This window comes from Phaethon aethereus (genome assembly GCF_964289735.1).
Source record: "Phaethon aethereus genome assembly, chromosome: 4".
In the NCBI taxonomy this organism is placed as follows: domain Eukaryota; kingdom Metazoa; phylum Chordata; class Aves; order Phaethontiformes; family Phaethontidae; genus Phaethon; species Phaethon aethereus.
Window position 1 is genome coordinate 42660871 of NC_138578.1, and position 19173 is coordinate 42680043.

General features: G+C 39.0%; 1 protein-coding gene across 1 annotated transcript in view; it reads right to left on the reverse strand.

Annotated features, from left to right (window-relative positions):
• Positions 1 to 2189: 2189 nt before the first annotated feature.
• The window catches only part of NEK1 (NIMA related kinase 1), a gene marked incomplete at both ends in the record, with an annotated part of 49777 nt that continues 32793 nt past the window's right edge, over positions 2190 to 19173 (reverse strand). Inside the window, 9 exons of the mRNA XM_081998899.1 lie at positions 2190 to 2518; positions 8249 to 8381; positions 8668 to 8801; positions 10152 to 10363; positions 11248 to 11402; positions 13685 to 13902; positions 14914 to 14996; positions 15209 to 15329; positions 15923 to 16114. Coding sequence (XP_081855025.1) covers positions 2190 to 2518; positions 8249 to 8381; positions 8668 to 8801; positions 10152 to 10363; positions 11248 to 11402; positions 13685 to 13902; positions 14914 to 14996; positions 15209 to 15329; positions 15923 to 16114 — 1577 coding nt within the window. The remainder of the gene's footprint in view (positions 2519 to 8248; positions 8382 to 8667; positions 8802 to 10151; positions 10364 to 11247; positions 11403 to 13684; positions 13903 to 14913; positions 14997 to 15208; positions 15330 to 15922; positions 16115 to 19173) is intronic.

Below are 19173 nucleotides of genomic sequence, written 5' to 3' on the forward strand. Positions count from 1 at the left end.
CATTTCATCTTAGAAAGTTTGAAGAACAAGACTAAAATACTCCAAACTGCCATTTAAGTTATCAAAACTAACGTCAGTGGGAAAGGATCAACTAAGAGTGCTACAACAATGGCAAATCAGATGCATTTTATTACTGTGTTCTAGGCATCTTTTATCGCGAGTTGTTACAGCTCAATACAGAGGAAGAAATGGAGTTTAGAGGAAGTACCACAGCTACAGCAGTTTAGAAAAAGAAGGCTGACTGACCCTTTAGGCAGAGGTCATGTTGGTACAGCTCCAGAATAGAGAGCGCTCTAGCTCATCATTAACGGCATCTCGGGGTTTTCTGTCTTTTCTACATCCCCATCAAACCAATCACTTCTTCAGAAAAAGGCTACGTACCTTAATTCTGCAAAACTACTCTTTTTCCACTTATTTTTTCTGCTTTAAATAACATTTAAAATCATTCTAGCAGCAACAAAACAAGTGAGCAATGAGAACTCTTGACTGCTGATGGGGAAAGCAATAGAATGAAAAAATAGCATCCCTGAAGTATTGCTTGAGGTTTAAAATGTTATCAAGAGAGCTAGAATGGTGGAGTTTTTGCCTAAAATTTGAATCTGGAGCATTTTTATCCTATATTGAGGGTACAGCAAAAATGCGTACTTCATCCCATCCCCAAGAGAAGAGCTTACTGTCAGGACTGTCTGCAGGATACAGCAAAATGAGGGTACATCAAGGACCTGATTATGGTGCAGCTATCCTCAGAGTGTGTCTGCATCAGCTTGAGCCACAGTGCTATTTAAAACCGAACTGTGTTTTCTCCTGGCTGACAATGGTCCCTAAGGGAACATCTATCAGCCAAGCAGAAGCGACTTGTGCACCGCCCCAGCCTCGCACTTGGTACGGGCAACCTCAGGGACGACTTGTGAAAGAAGCCTCACAGCCATCCTGAAACTAAGAAAATGCTGCCTCGCTGGAGCTTTCCCACTGTGCAGTCCGCCTGGTTTTGGCTTTTGTTGTGCAGCTAAGGTGAAAAAACTCTCCAAGCCTTTGGCTCTGCGAGTTTTTAAACTATTATGCTAAAAAGAGAGTTAATAGAATTAGCTAAATCACGTCTTGGTTTAAAAACATCTTGGAAATAAAGTCTGGAAGAGTGCACCAGATCAGAGGTGCTCAAGGCAAGCAATTTAGCAGGAGCAGCTGAACTCCTGTATGTGTGTCTTACAAGGAACTACAAATTAATATATCTTTATGGAAGCAGTTCAATTAACATTTTAGCTGCTGAAGAAGCGTGTTATTAAGACTCTTGCACAAGCCAACCATTCAAAGTGCTACTATTTGAGTTGATGAACTCATCAGCTCAGCTGGAAGACATCGACTTGAAAATGCATTTGAAGTGTGTATTGCATTAACACACAAATTTAATTTAAAGGAAGAAGCTCTTTATGGATTTTAAAACTAGTACTTCAAACTCTCCAAATTGCTCCAACTAAACTGCTGTGATAAAAATGTCAAAAAGAAATGTCCCAGGAATGGTGACTTCTCGTTTCTATTTCATGCTAAATTTTAGTCTGTATGTCTCATAAATGAACAAGCCTTAAAATAAGATTTCAGAAAACACACAATTATTTGGGAAGAAGAACGCTTAAAAGGCTTGAAAAATCAAATTTCTGTATTTGTCTTTGGTTTATCACAGTTAATAAAATTAAGTAGAGCCTTAGCTTCATTTGAGCCTTGATGAGGTGCTTTCAGTGGAGAGAGAAAAGTCAAACCAGTAATTTAGTTGGGGGCACAATTCTACCCCACCCTCTGGCTGAAGGGAAGATTGATACAGAGTCCAACCGTAGACAACATGGTAACCCTGCTAAAAGTGTCCTGTTTTGTTTTATTTAGATTTGTGTCTAGTCATTTGGGGAAACCAGACATACCATGCCGTCCTCCTCTGCCCTCGGACGAGGCGTGTAAGGGTGGCATTGGCATGACTGATACAAGCTGCGAAACTGCACTCTAACAAAAGCCGCCTTACCCAGCTGTGTAAGTTCTTTCTGTATATTTCTCTGTATTGTAAATGATTTGTGAATACTAACGTTTCGTTAACAGCTGAAGACTTGTGTTTATGTGTAGGGTTTTCAGACATGGCCTTGTGCGAGGAAATACAAATCATGGGAAGAATTTCCATGCTGATTCAGACTCCACGTCTACCACCTTCAGGTAAGAGCACTAGGCAGCCCCACAGCTTGCTTTCCAAACGAGCTGCATGGGGGCTTGTACCCGCTGCAGACCCGCGCCATCGTCCCGCGTCCCGGCGGCGGGGCGGGCACCCCGGCGGAGGGGCTCTGCCCGCCCCGGCCCGGTCCCGTCTCCGCGCCGCCCGCCGCGCTCGCCGTTATGCTGCCACCTAGCGGTTGCACGGCGGCACCACCGCCCCATGACAAAAGATGGCGGCTTGGGACGTCTAGTCTAAGCGGTACCTTAAGAACTCGCAGTTCACCTCCGAGTTGAGGACTGGCAGAGTTTTGAAAAGGTGTAGGTTCCCCTGCAAATAAAGGCGTGGAGGGGGAAGAGAGGGAACAAACTTTAAAACATTTTTGTAAGTTTTCAACAGGTTTATGCAAGTTTGTAAAGCTTTAGAACAAAAGGGTTCGTGGAGAGTGCCTGTTTGAATATACAGCATTTGCGCACAGATCAGAGCAAGAGGGAGACAGAAGCACTAAAAGCTGAGGCAAGAATTATTGGTGAGTGATGTAGATGTCTCAAGAGCACAGAGAGCCTTGTCAGGACTATGGTAACACTGGAACTTTCTTTCAATCAGCCGTTTGCTTACCAGACCGCCGAAATGTTAGTGGTCTGCTGCGGTTCATGTTGCCCAACCAGGTAATACATGTTCCTGAAGTACTTTCTAGTAGTAACTTCAAATACACACTCAGAGTTGAGCAAGCTGAAGAGCAAAAGTCTCTTCAAAAAAGATTTTAGGCACCAGTGCTCGGGGCAGGATTCCCGTACCTGTTCCACTCAAAATGGAACCAGTTAGCAGTCAAGACTCCATCTTCCTGCCACATGCTACAAGCAGACATTCTCTCTGTGGGGGTGTTACTCCTTTCTGCTGCAGGCCAGAAAACCCAAGGTGTACATAAAGCTATATAAGATTCCTCATCTGAACTACGGTTGGCTTTTAGGGGTCAAGATGAAAGACTGAGGATAAGGACATAATGTGAAATAGTTTACAGTAGACTGTATTTCGTGCCAAAAATACCATTCTATATTTCAATTTGCTACTCAAAATACAACAGAAAATTCTTTATAGTAACACAGTATGAATACAAGTCAAATGCTCAGCTAATTTCAGTAAGTTACTACATACAGACCAATAAATAGTCCTGAAAAGTCACAGTCATAGATTAGTTTGGGTTGGAAGGGACCTTTAAAGGTCATCTAGTCCAACCCCCCCTGTAGTGATCAGGGACATCTTCAACTATACCAGGTTGCTCAGAGCCCCGGCCAACCTGACCTTGAATGTTTCCAGGGATGGGGCATCTACCACCTCTCTGGACAACCTTTGCCAGTGCTTCACCACCCTCACTGTGAAAAATTTCTTCCTTAGATCTAGTCTAAATCTATCCACTTTTAGTTTAATACGATTACCCCTTGTCCTGTCATAACAGGCCCTGCTAAAAAGTCTGTCCCCATCTTTCTTAGAAGTGCCCTTTAAGTGCTGGAAGGCTGCAATAAGGTCTCCCCAGAGCCTTCTCTTCTCTGGGCTGAACAACCCCAACTCTCAGCCTGTCCTCACAGGAGAGGTGTTCTAACCCTCTGATCATTTTTGTGATCCATGGTCTGTCCTCTGGCCCCTCTCCAACATGTCCATGAATGTCATTACAGCATACATTAAATAGGGATTTAAATTTTAAGATAAAAGTACTTCTTTAGGAGACAAACTTATTTGCTGTGTCAATTTTAAACTAGCTCTTGAGGGATTTCAAGGATATCCAGTATTGGTTGGCAGGTTTGAAGATTATTCTTGAAAAGCTGTGCACAATCTATACATATTTTTCAAAGCATTATCTGATATAAATGTAAAATGTCTGTAAAGCTTCAAGTCTGGAGATTATGTCCACTTTTCTTACCAGAGACAAACAGCACACTGCATAAAAAAAATTAAAATGTCAATAATGGTATGACTTCAATTTAAAAAGAATTAAACACCTCCCAACCCTTAACTTCAGGAAGACTGTATCACCTTGAGAAAATTCAAAACCATAGAGCACAAAATATACCAGTTAGTACATTTTCTTCTTTCCATATGATTAACCTATATTATTTTGTATCTAAAATCTAAAAATTCCCCCAAAAGGTGGGCAAGGTATGACTTGAAAAGCAAACTTGGAAAAGGAAAATATCTTATTCTTCATTAAACTCTTCAGGGTGTGTTTGCTAAACGTCATGGACCATGTAGTTCATGAGGACCATTTCACTGCTGAATAGTCTACTCGGAGAGAAGGGGAATGGAAGAGAAGCCTAGAGAAAAGCCCCAAAATTTACTGTGGGAAGTTAAAAAAAAAAAATTAGAAGGAAGGGGAAGAAGAGAAGAGGACAGAACCAGTTTCCAACAATAATACTTTCTCATCAGAGGAAGCAACAGGTGTTTATCAAATCAATAAGGATATAAAAAATTTAATATATTAAAGGCATTTATAATTATTAGTTTTGTTCTCATTGCTGGTTCCCAGGACACAAATGGAATAGAATAAGTTTGGTCACCTTCAAGAAGTGGATATGTTTCAAAAATTAACACTTTTCAGTGGGCAAAACTTTAATAACACCACCATAAAACAATTATACAAAAATCATGTACATATTTTGACTGTTCTAAATTATATATATATATATACACACTTGATTTTAATTTGTGGAAAAGTAACTTTTGACAGTTTCAGCTGTAGCTGAAAAAAAAAAAAAAATTTCTACTTTTCTCCAATAGGGCAAGCTGGAAGTTTGACAGTTCATCAGATTTGTAACAAGAGACTTACTATATGGGTAAGGCAATAATACTGTTCCCAGAGATGATGACTGGGAAACAACAGCATACCTAATGTCTGCTCTGTATCGTACTGCTTTGACAGGAGGAACAAGGAAGTGTGGGTCAGAAGAAACCTGTTTTTTCTTTCAGGGTGGTGGAAATCACCACAAAACATAAGCCAAAAGATGAGAAGTATTATTTCATTCTCCGTCCCTTGGCTGCTGGAGCCATGAGCTTAGCAGTAAGAATTTAAAAGCAAACTGGGAAAAAACACCCCTTTCAATTCAACAGCATACTAATATTATCATTGACCAGATTATAAAATTCAAAAGAGCTAAATACTTGGGATTTTGTGAAGGGGCTTGGGGAAAGGGACGAGGAAGAAAAATATTGGGAAAAAAAGTATTTTTGCTCCAAATGACTTTTACAATTTCAAAAAAACCCAGACATTTCCATGATGACTGTAGTACCAGTTTGCCTTGATTCAGAAACACTATGAAGATATTTCAGATGACACTGGTTAAAAAGTGACAGAAGCCTTCAGCTGCAAAGTACAATAGTTTTTTTAATTAAGAAAAAAGTGAAATACTCAAACTGGACCACTAGATTAAGATGCTATTAAAATATAACCATGAAGGTCAATAAAAATGAAGTAATTCCTTTATGCAGGTGTAAAGAGAGGCTATTTTAAGTATGTACGTGAATAGCTAGATGTGGGTACTTCCACAACACAATAGTCCTTCCAAATTGCTTAACTGTACCAACCAATTGTTGATATGGCAGAAATTCTGTTTTACATTCTAGGTCTCAGTTTTGTATCAGAGTATCTGCAGATATTCCTTTCTGTATTTCTTTTGGAATTTGAGAGTTTACAGGTTTGGGGGGATTTTGTTTTGTAGTTGTGTTTTGTTGGTTTTGTGGGGTTTTTTTGCTTGTTTGGTTTTTTTGTGTGGTTTTTTTTTTTTTAATTTTGGTCATCTAAGTATTTAATGAACACATATGCAAGTACACACAAGAGAAGCATACAGGTATCTCAGTTGTAAAAGGCATATTTTTCTTCTTTTTCACACAATCAACGTTCTATTTTGAAGTCTTGCTTCTCCTGCCCCATGTTACATTCTCTGCTACGATTTGTTATTCAGCTGTGCAGACTTCAAACACCAATACGTAGTACAGCATTAAGGAATTTCCTGAGTCAGGTTTATTCATCATTATCTGTAAAAAGCAGGACAGGGAGAGAGACAAGGTGAAAAGACAACACACACATACACACAAAATCAAGCTGGGGCTACAAAAACTAGAAAACACAATTTGGTAAGCAATAATACAAGAATTCCCTAAGTCACTCACCAGTGAATGAGGCGACTGTTACCAAAACTGCCTGGAAAGCACCATGTGTACAAATACTGAGCAACGTGTCATCTGTATTGGATTAGGGAATTTAAGATAGTTTCATCTCGGGTGGCCTGCTTCAGTTGGAACAATCCTCTTAGTAAAGAGCAATATAGATTTTTTTCTAATTTTTCTTATTTGAAGAGTATAAAGCTTGAGACAGAAGCTCATGAACACGCTTCTGACTGTCACTTGTCCTCTGTTCACCTGTATTAGCATAGGATTTTTTCTTTAAATGTCTGAAATTTAAAGAACTACTTTAAATGTAGGGGGGTTTATGTACTTTAGTACTAAAGTATTACATGTACTTTAAATGTCTGAAATGTAAAGAACTGCTTTTTCTTTACAGTTGTGTATGCCACCACAGATTTGTAAAATACAGAATCAGAACTGAAGCTATTAAAAATAGCCACTTGTTAATCAGCATTTTCCAAGATGAAAGTCAGCTCATTTTAATAGGATTCACTCAGACAACAGCTTACAATTTATATGCCAACATTTCAGCAAATTGCCATTTAAGCCTTTTAAGTTCTAAAATACCCTTAGGGCAAAGCAGCAAGGAAAAGAAACTAGTAACACTGTGGTTACCATTTTCTCCTCGTTCTTTGGACGTCCTTTGGACGCTTGAAAAATTAACTACTACAATGTATCTTACCAATTCTGTTGTTAAATCAATAAAGTGCTGTTGAAAAAAATATTTTATAGACACTTTTCTGTCATACTTCTGTTAACACAGCATGTAAACAACATGGTCCTCGTTATTCTTACTGCATCAGTAGCAAAGAAAAATTGCAAAAATGTAATTTGTATTAGAATTTCTTTTTAATTACTATGTTTTTAAAACTAGATTTTAAGACTTTTTTCCCCAAGCATTTATATATAAAAACCATACACAGCCGTAATCATCTTTGACCCTGTATTCACTGCTACTGTAACACATTTGTAAAAGAATTTAAAAGATGCAGAAAGTAGATGTTGGTTAACATGCATTAGAATATTTTTTAAAAATTGAAATACATTACATAGTGATTATTACACACATTTCTAAAGCCAATATATAATGCTTCTGAGCTTTTAGGTTTCCCTTTTTTTTTCCTTCCCCTCTCCAGTAAAGACTTTCATCATTAGAAATCTAACATAATTAGACATTACATAAGTGCAGTTAGATTTTTGACATGAGAGAAAAAACCCCCACCAAAACCACTTCTCACTGGTAGGGGTCTGTGTGGTATTTCATAGAGCAATTCTGAAAGATCTAGGAGCTATCCATCATCTGCCTAGTAACCTGTGCTAAACTAGGCAGGGCTCCCAAGCAAGATAAATTCTTGTCATGTATTGTTGAGCCACCTATTGAAAACTAAGATGGATCGTACCCCCACATCAAGTCTGTCTGAAAAATTACAATCACAGGATAAAGAACTACATTAAATTTTCTTTTCAGAAAAGTAGCAATGCTGCAACCCATTAAAATGGTGTTTTGGAAATAACAGTATTGGTTTAGCTAAAAATTAGTTAATTCTTAAGACAAAATTGTTTTTAATTCTGAAAGTTTTATTCTAGACTTCCATCTTCCAAATCTGTGTACCTGTTTCACAGAAATTAAGTAATTATACTACCCCTTTCTGTTGTTACAGTTGACTGTACACGTACATGGTGTTAAACCAGGGTAGTCAGCATGCTTCATCAAAGTTTGCCATGTTTTGTTGCAAGAATAAAAACACTCTTTCTGAAAAAAAATATTTTTATCAATTTAGCCAATGAAGAAAACAAAAAGACAGATATGTTTTAAAAGTATACTAGAACCTATTGTACATAACCATAAGACAACACATAACTGCCAGGATACAGTGAGATTACCTTCTTGGTAGGCTCCATCTGCCATTACTAGGTGAAGTATTTTGGCATACAGGTGTTTGTGTTCATTTCCAAGAATAGTTTGAACTATGGTTGAGCCAATATCAATATTTTCATCTTCATCTTCATGTATAGCCTGGAAGAAAGGACAATCCATGTTGCCAAAATTAAAATGGGTCTAGAATTAAATAGTTCAAATTTTTTAAATGCAATTCATGGTTAAACCCAACATTTTCCTCTTGAATCCTCTGGCATGGCATTTTCTGTGTTAACATTTTGGTGTGTCGAAAGAAAATAAAAGACTAAAGAAATAAGCGTTGATTCTAGTCACACAATGCAGTTAGTTTCTGGCACAGTAAACAGCCCTAGGTACATTTATCTTGTTTCTTAAAATATTTTCTACTTGAGGTTATTCCACAAACCTTTATTTTCTCATAAACTTCAATGAATTTTTCAAAGCCTATTTCCTGCTCCAGGTTATATCTCAACTCTTCCAAATGGCTGAAGATACTTTCACATTCTTCACATTCACTGGCAATCTCTCCATCACTATTATCTAAAAAGAAAGAAAACAACAGTAAAACCCCCTCAGTTTTCCTGCATTCTTACTACTGTTTCCATGTCCCTAAACTCGATATCCACACAGATCTCTAAATGTAACGATAGCACATAAGCTCAGGAGTACCAGACAATGTTGGCAGACATTCTGAGCAACCTGCAAGGAAACAGGAACAATCCCTTTCTTGACAGCAAATAAATTCTGAATCCCAAATGGGAAGTGTCTAGCTGTCTCCTCTAAAACCCTACTCTGATAGCTGGCCATAAGGGTATTCATACTGAAGGAAAACAAGGTATGGTCTCAAAGCAGACCTTTATTTACCAAAGCAATGTTAGTAGGTCGAGTTCCGTATAACCTTTCCACATATTTCTGAGGTGCAACTGATGCAGGGTTCAGTGGCTGTCCCACACTAGGGAGAAGGTGGGACACCGACACCAAATACCGTAACGCTTGCAACAACAGCAGCATCACAGAAGCAGAATAGTATTGTATCTTGTTAGTGTATAACATCAGCATCGTCAAAAAATGACAGAAGATGGTATTACCTATGGTTATTTTACCTTAAAATACTTATTGGAATGTATTATATAGAAAATATCTTAAAGCAATACTCACAGATTTTCAATTTGTTTAAAATTGTCTCCAATAAACCAAAATTACACAAAACCTATGTTTTAGATTAGTTACTGATTTTATACATCTTGTTATACCTGTATTTCTAAATGCACTTTGTTTTACAGCGGTAGTAAAATACTTCTATTTCAACCAGAATTTAAAAAACGGAACTGAGACTTCAGGACACCATTGGGTGTAGCTACTGCAAAATGCTAAAAGCAGTAATAAATTTTTCCATCTCATTTTTAGTTTTACTGCATTAACAGCTATTTCTGGCTAAGGACAAGGTTAATAATTTCATGTTCCTTTTGACTGCTTGTTAAATTACTTAATTGTAACGTAAGCTGGACCCCAGATACTCCAAGTCATGTCAATTGCTGTTTCTTTTTCACTCTTAGATTGCAGTCATGAATTATTCAAAACATATAATGTGCACAGACCCTTTGATCTTCCTTGAAGACAAGTTTTAGGCAACTAGAGAAAGAGTTACTTATAATCACTTCCTAATGAATAGCCAACATTTAATTTGTAACACACAATGTTGCTTAGATGTTGACCTTAGCATTCAGAAAGTCCAAATATTATCTGATTTTTTTAAACTTCTGTATAAAAACTATTAATTAGAGCTTTATTTCATTATAAGCATTCAGTATACAATCGAAAAACATTCTCTGGGTTTGAACTGTTAACATTAATAACTAACTTCTAAACCAGGTATAACAGAAATTATACCTGATTGCCATTCTTCATTAAGTGCACTTTCACTGCTGGGATTATTTTCATCTCCTTCATCCAGCTCTGTACCATTTGTTATGCATCTGATGACATTAGCCTTTAAAGTTGACTCCTCCTCTTCACTGAATTCCTCACTAGGCTGCTCCCTAAGCAATTGTTCCATTGAGGCCCGGAGCTCCTGCAAATCTGTATCTGCCTCCACAAACATACTAAAAGAAAGTGATGTAAAGTATTAATTATATAACCTTTATAAGACAAGCCCTGTAGGAAGAGCTCATTTCTTTTGATAAGCCAACAAAATGGAAAGCCAATGTAGCTGGAGGGGGGGGGGGGGAGTGACAAATATTTGTGTCCCCAGTCTAACATGATTACCGCACTGATACCACTATAACATGCAAGACACAGCAAATAAAGATTAAACAGATACCAGACCGTATCATCGTAGAAAGATGATGATAGGTCCTCAATTCAACTTTATTAGTAAGATCATTTCAAAATCTTTGTATTTGTGCACTATAGAACCCTAGCAAGTATAACATTCCCAATCCAGGTAAAAATGTGTCTGAAGCAAAATAAGAGATCTAGATCTCATCAGATTAGATACACCAGAGGATTTTATCCTGCAGACTACCCAAGCTGCAGAGAATAGCCAAGAGCCAGGGTCAGATTTTGAAGCCCCTGAAAGAATTTGGGGGACTTGAAAGGCATCCCAACACAACAGTAGAGAAGGTAGATGAGCGAGATTCCCAGAACATACAAAGAAAGGAAATATCCAAGAGATCTTTTTTTCTAGAAGAGCGGCAGCCATCAACTTTGATCTGCTTCAGCAGAATTCAAGGTACAGAAGCCAGATAGAACAGCATCTTGGATGGAATTGGGAAAGGAAATTCAGAGAGCTATTGTAAGCAGTACATCCTGCTAGCTTCTCAGTTCTCTGGAACAAGACTCAGAGTAAACAGTGATTCAACACAGGGTTTTTAAATTTGGGTAAAAACCCTATGCTGGTATACTGTGTATAAGCGTTAAGGTATAACCAAAATTGTTCTTGATCTAAGATGCCTGTTGAAATACTGGATAAACTCAATACACTCACACATCCTCAGAATCAGAAGGTCCTTCTTTGGCTTGCTCATCTTCCGTATCATCTATTTCAAGATTATGTTGATGCTGCACATCTGCTACACTGGGAACGTCTACTAAAGTTCTGTACAGTTTGTAGAGATCCGGGAGCGAACATGTTCTCAACATCTGCAAAGGTAATAGAAAGCCTGTTTGGTAACAATACTAAAGACAGTCTGACATTTAAATGAGGGTTTTTTAAAATCCTTTTTCATTTGAGGGTCAATATCAAAATAATGATGTAACCAGCACAGATACCCTAATTCTTGAAATATTGACATCTTGGATTTTGCCTCTCAGCTAAAAGGAAAGCATTCTTTCTGCCTTTATGGGTTGCAGTGATTGAAAAGCTTTAAGAACATCAGCTGACATACAAATCCTGGTTTTGTGCAGATTTGTTAGTTACCTTGGCAGCTATCTAAAGAAAAGGAACATTGGAACATTGCAGCAGATTAAAAAAAAAAAAAATTATATATATGCAATTGTTTACAAGGTATGTATTTCAATCACAGCTTAGAACCATTTTAAGTAGCTAACAAAGGAATATTTTTTAAAATGACATTTTATTATTTCTGTTTGGTCACAGAAAACCGTAACTTTTGTTTATGGTATAGTTCAAGGCTGTTCCATAGTATTAGAAGGAAGTTCATTACAAGAAGTATTGTAAAGAAGTTCAAATCATTACAGTAATTTGTTGCAATGGAAATAAAGCAACATGGAAACGAAGTAACTATTTGCTGAGTGATCTACCAGATCTCTCTTTTAAGAAGCCTAAGACCACCCCCCCCAATTACTAAATATTCACCACAGTATTAATAAAACAAGAAACAAGACCTAATCTGCAGTAAGAAGTTTTACCAATAAGCTTCACCTTCCTTCAGCATAGCTCCGAACACATGCATGTTCAGTGTTTGCTCCTAATGAAAACCCCTACATTTTAATGAAAAACATTGTTCCTCAGTTGCAATTTATACCAGCACAGTGTATTCATACACATGCTCAAATACCAAATCTCTGTCAGCACATGGCCAGAATATCATTGTCATCAAAGGAGTAACCATCCTTATTGACCACTACTCCCAAAGTGAAGGAACAACTTTTTACCCCATCATTTGAAAGTTTCCAAGTATTTTGAAAAATGCTTCTTTTCCTACTAGCCTACTTCTTTCAGCATACAGACCTGCCTACAGATAGGATACTAAGTCTGCCTGCCCTGCTCCCTGCTAAAGGTTTCCTTCGTTCCTGGGCAAGAGCTGCAATTGGGCAATTCCAGAAAGTCACATTTGCAGATACTGCAAGCAAAGCAGCACTGAACGTCCTCTTGCTGCAACCAAGTGAGGAATGGGAATTTGTTGCGCTCTTTCATCAAGTCTACTGCAGCAGTAACACCACCACATCTGTTGCTTTTCTCCAAGTTCTCTGCTAGTATGCAGAGCTCATCTGGTACTGCATTGACAATTCTGTGACAAACATGGCCAAAACACATGCCAAATATGCAGTAACAAGTGACATAGTCAATTAATCATCAGTAGTGCAACTTCTTTCATGCACTCACAAAAAAAGGCCGTGAGGCACAAGATGAAACATTCTTCCTTATCTGGCATTCCACCACCTAGGAAATCCTTTACTACATATTGACTCAATGCAACGCAGGTGTGCAAGTTTCCGGAGAACCCTTGCTACTATTGTTTCTCCACAAAGCAGCTGCTCTTTTATGCACTTTCCACTTTAGAACCCAGACAAGTATTGCACGTAATTTAAGAAGTCTGTTTCATCTGCTAGTTCCATAACTCTTCTTAAAATATTTTAAATTCATATCAAAACCGCATTCCATGATCCTGTGCTCACTTCACAGACTGAGAGTTGCCACTCAACCCTATGTAGCTGGCCAGGAAATGCCTTCAAGAAAGCAGTTAGTTCCATTTACTCTTCTTCAGTCTTCCTGCTTCACATCCAGAACCTGTGCTAGTTGGTTAAATCCTACAGGAAAACACGCAATCACTTGGTCAGCAGAAACGACAAGATACCTTTGCTGCTTTGTTCAGTGTTTATGTTTATGATGGCTCGGTAGTGGTAAGTCTGAAAAACCGCACAAAAGGGAGAAAGCAGATAGGGGAAGTTAGGAATTTTCTCATGAACTCCCTTAGTTATGCCTCAGAGAAGTGGTGGCATTCCTCCATAAACACCTGGACATGGAATGCCAAATAGTGAAACCAGAGACTCTCACGCTGTGCAAGTCCTGCTGATACTATGAACACAATGCAGTCATACTGCAGGGCAGACATGGCTAGACAAATACAAACACCTGCTGAAACAGTTATGCCATCTTTTCTGGCCTCAGCCTCAGTAAACACATAAAAATAATATTACTATAGAAAAACAAGTATTCCTTTTTAGTTTTTTAAACTTGCCTTTGGGTCATTTGCATCAAAAAGCCCTGTAGAAAGTCCAATCAACAATGAACTTTTGCCTTTATCTTTTGCTGGTGATATGGAACGTGAACGAGGTATAAAAGGCTCTTCCTGTGAAGACTGAGCTGACAGAACTGGTGAGGCTGTTGGTACAGCTGTGGGCTGTATCACCCTCTGGAATAAGGGTTCAGGTTGCAGAGAGTCACTGGAACAAGTTTCTGATGTGGTAAAAGAAGGTTCGTTACAAATCTAAATAGATTAAAACCCCCAAGTTCTTAAGCAAAAGGTAACTAAAGAGAATAGAACTAACTTTCTGTTGTACAATAGAAGGGGAGAATAGATAGCACTGTAGAAGTTATAAAATTTCTTTGGATTATTTCAGTAAATACATTACAATGTAAAATTCTCCCATTTTAATTTTTTGAAAATACAAAGCCTGGAGCTATAGCCTGTTCTGTTCTCATGCCTTCTAGTTTCTTGTTATCCAGTCCATGCCTGAAATTATGCTGTCATCCATTTTCATCTATTGCTTCTTGCCTTATACTACATTTCTTCAAAACCACCTCAACATAATTTACCCAAACACGGCAGGGGGGTGGGATGGGGACGGGACGACACAACAAAAAAACCAGTTTGCTTAAGCCACCCACAAATAGATGCAATAGTATCACCAATGATACTTGACAGTATTGCCGATATATTTTCTATTCTGCTGTAAAATATTCAGGCCTTCTGAAGTTACTTCAAAGACCTCCAAGAGCAAGCAATTCTTCTATGCAATAAAGACAAAAGATTATCATTACCAGTTGCTTACAATTTTTTTTTAATCCAAGCTGCAGCTCAATATTAATTTGACGTGTCTATAAACAATGCAGTACTTCTATTAAGTAAATTCACATCAGATTTCATGACATTTTAAGTAGTCATTTTAAAAGGTTGTAACGTTCAGAAACTTGACATTCACTTTTAAGTATCAAAGTGGGCCATTGCCCTGTTCACCTATACAAAGTGCAGCTTTGTTGTTACATGTTTTCTTCTAAAGTGGCAAATACAACACCCACAATTTGCCCTCCTAATCCACCAGAAATTTGATTTTTAGAAGTATGAACTAAAAAAGAAAAGGAACATAGAAAACCTGCTCTTTTGGGGTTAGCGAAGAAGTGAGAAGGGATGTTTCAAGTACGCCACACTGCCAGCTACAATAAACAAAACAAGAGACTTTGACTGACCTTCTGGAGCTTCCTTCTGTGGCTGCACCTTGTCAAGCACTGCTTTCTCAGAAGCTGCCTCGTTTCTTCTGTCAAGCTGTGCCCTATTATAAAAATACCACATCCAGGGGAAACACCATGTAACAATAGTCATTAGTCTACTGAAAAAGTCACCAAGTGCAGCAAATCTAACATGGCAGACAAACAATGAAGCTTTAGCTAAGCTTAACGTTTTAACTGATGTATATATCTAAATACTACTGAGTTAAAGCTAGTTGTTTGAACTGGAGAGAGATAAGAAGAGGAGAGTACTTACTTATCCTCTTTCTCTTTTATCCACACTTCATTAACAGTGATGGGAAATTCCTTACTCCCCTTACACTGGCACTTTTTATCTTCTGCTTCTTCCAACATCTCTGCTTCCAAATCATCAGGTTCTAAAAATTAATGAAGTCACACACCTCATTAAAAATGAATCCCAACCAAACAAGATGACAGGAGAGACTATACATCTTAAGATTACACTTAAATCCTTCAGCTTTAATACTTTTCTGTATTTTGCAGAAACAACTTAAGTTTTGTAACCCCAGAGCTAAAAGTTTGTTTCCAAGACAAGAAAAATATCTTAGAGCTCCAATGAACTATGTCTTCTAAAAACCTCAGTAGCATTCCCCCAGAAGTCAGCAGGGTGCTGGTATCATTGCAGGGGAAAAGATTCCAGCACAACTGTATGGGGAGAAACAAACAAAAAAACCCCAAGAACAACAACAAAAAATCTGAAGCACTTTAGAATTCCACTTGTATTCTAAAGAGTTTTCTATAAGCACACAGAAAAGTTTCTGGAAAATTACAAAATACATTAGTGAATCAAATTACAACACGGGCATAGAAAGTCCTTGGTCCTACCTAAAAGGTGTTAATAGAAAACTCCACATTACTTATGGGAAGATAGAAAAGTATACAGGATCATTACTTCCCTCACTGAACTGGAACACAGATTGTAATTACAATTACTAATGAAATCTCTTACCATCCAGCATAATAGGTTTGGTCTGCACCTGTGTAGGCCCAGCTCTTTGAGATTCTTCCAGTATAGTCATGTCAGACTCCGTGACATCAACAGGTACTGAAGACTGAGCTCCAGCCATAGCAAAAGCTTTCTCTTCCTTGTCCTCTTTTACGATCAAGGACTGATGATCTCCTTCACGAAGTTCTGCAGTACCTAATGCAAAATTACTCTATTATTTAAACAGTGCTTTGACACAGTTTGCTAATAAACTACAGTACAACTGCAAGGTAAGTTGAGAATTTCTGTTTCTTTAAAGGAAAACAGAAAAGTAAAGTTTGCATGATTTTATTACAACTATTATGAAAAGGGAAGCTAGAAATATTAAAATTTGAATTTGACCAGAAGAAAAAGTCCACTCATATGGTAAGTCACATGCTAACAAGGTTATAGGACCGATCTAATACAAAATTCAGTTGATGATATCCTGTACTGGATTTGCGTGGCAAGGTTTTGGTAGCGCGAGGGCTGCAGGGATGGCTTCCCTGAGAAGCTGCTAGAAGCTTCCCCTGTGTCTGACAGAGACAATGCCAGCCGGCTCCAAGACAGACCCACAGCCGGCCAAGGCTGAGCCCGTCAGCAACCGCGGTAGCACCTCTGTTAACAGAGTTAAGGGGGAAAAAAATGGCACAGCAATTGCAATCGGAGAGAGGAATGAGAATACGTGAGAGGAACAGCTCTGCAGACACCCAGGACAGAGCAGAAGGAGGGGCAGGAGGGGCTCCAGGCACCAGACCAGAGATTGTCCTGCAGCCCCTGGTGAAGACCATGGCGAGGCAGGTTGTCCCCCTGCAGCCTATGGAGCTCCATGCTAGAGCAGATCTCCACCTGCAGCCCAGGGAGGACCCCACACCAGAGCAGGGGGATGCCCGAAGAAGGCTGTGACCCCATGGGAAGCCCACGCTGGAGCAGATTTGCTGGCAGGACCTGTGGCCCCACGAGGGACCCACACTGGAGCAGTCTGTTCCTGAAGGACTGCACCCCGTGGAAGGGACCCAGGCTGGAGCAGTTCATGAAGAACTGCAGCCTGTGGGAAGGACTCATGCTGGAGATGTTCATGGAGAACTGTCTTCTGTGGGAGGGACCCCATGCTGGAGCAGGGTAAGAGTGTGAAGAGTCCTCCCCCTGAGGAGGAAGGAGCAGCAGAGACAACGTGTGATGAATTGACCACAACCCCCACTCTCCACTCCTCTGTGCTGCTGGGGAGCAGGAGGTAGGGAACTCAGGAGTAAATTTGAGCCCAGCAAGAAGGGAGGGGTGAGGGGAAGGTGTTTTAAGATTTAGTTTTGATTTCTCATTACCCTACTCTGATTTGATTGGTAATAAATTAAACTAATTTCCCCAAGTTGAGTGTGTTTTGCCCATGACAATTACTGGTGAGTGATCCCTCCCTGTCCTTATCTCGACCCATGAGCCTTTTGTTATATTTTCTCTCCCCTGTCTCACTGAGGAAAGGAGTGATAGAGTAGCTTTGGTGGGCACCTGGCATCCAGCAAGGGTCAACCCAGCGCAACATCAGAATTTGGAACACCAGCAAGGAGAAGATCAATCTAGACTAAACAATACTGGCACAAGAACAAATGGATTCATACTGGCCACAAATAAACTTAGGTCAGAATTAGGAAGAGGCTTCTAGTTTAATCAGTAAAATGAGTCTTTGGAAGAGCCTTCCAAGAAGAGTAGTAAGTGCTAGAAATATGACTCACTTCAAAATGCATCTGTTCATGAAAGGGTCTCTAATATGTTCTATGAAATGATTTCTGAAAACAGCTGGAGGCTACACTTAGTGACCCAAAGATCACTTCAGTCCTTTTTCCTATTTTCACCTATTACTATCCAACATTTAAACTCACATACGTGTATGCTTACACCTCACAGAAGAAATTATGGACTATGCTTGGCATCATAGTAGGTGTAGCCATAAAGTAAATTGCTGTGCTGCTCCTACAACTTCACTTGACTGGGCAACTAGATGAAAAGAAGAGGTAAAAATTTTTGCTCAACTTCTCAGTAGCTGACATTTAACACTTGGTTTTTCCCCCACCCAGAAGTCTGAGCCTATTTCAAAGCACCTTATTGAATAAACATATATTTAATCAATTACTGTTTTCTATAGCTAGGTCACACAAAACAAAAATACAGGTACAGTTCCCATTTGTGGCAGGAGTGGAAGACAGAGGCATTGCTTAGGTATCTATACTTGTTTGGAAAAAGCAAATAGCATCTGCTATCATCTAAATCACTTTGTTCTCTCCTTTATAACAGACTGTGACTAACTATATCAAAGGCTTCAAAATAGCAGATATAAAACAAAATAATAGAGCAGCAATCCTGCAGCACTGCTTTCAGACTCAACCAGTCTCCTTCTCGTCTTCACACAAATAACTGATTTACCCTAATAGTAACTGAGAGAAACAAAGATTCTGTGGAAGAAGAGATCAGATCTTTGAAGCTTTAAAAGTTTTACAACATTTCAGTAATTTGGAAAGCATAGGCATAGGTAATATCAATGTCACAAAGCATAAACACAGAAAGATAACCATGAGGAATATACCTACAGCAAACATCTATGTCCACAGGTAATGTACACATACCCTACCATACAGGAAATCTGCTATGTGAGACACACAGGTGTGTGTAAAACAACAGTTAATTTATATCAGAATTATTTGTTATATAGCTTGTAAAAGTTTGAACAAATTGGAAGACATTTCATAAAGGATTTTTGAAACTATTTTCTGTAAAAAAGCTTGTTATTTTATTGTTCCTTGCATTTTTTTCTATGTTACCTGGAAAGCCCTCAATTCTGTAATAACCAGGGACCCCAGGCTGGAACAGTCCGTTCCTGAAGGACAGCACCCCATGGAAGGGACCCAGGCTGGAGCAGTTCATGAAGAGCTGCAGCCTATGGGAAGGACTCATGTTGGAGAAGTTCACGGAGGACTGTCTCCTGTGGGACGGACCCCATGCTGGAGCAGGACAAGAGTGTGAGGAGTGCTCCTCCTGAGGAGGAAGGAGCAGCAGAGACAACGTGTGATAAACTGACCACAAGCCCCATTCCCCATCCCCTATCCCCCTGTGCTGCTCAAAGGGAGGAGGTAGAGAATTCAGGAGTGAAGTTAAGCCTGGGAAAAGAAGGGAGGGTGGGGGGAAGGTGTTTTAAGATTTGCTTTTAGTTCTCATTATCCTATTCTGATTTGATTGGTAATAAATTA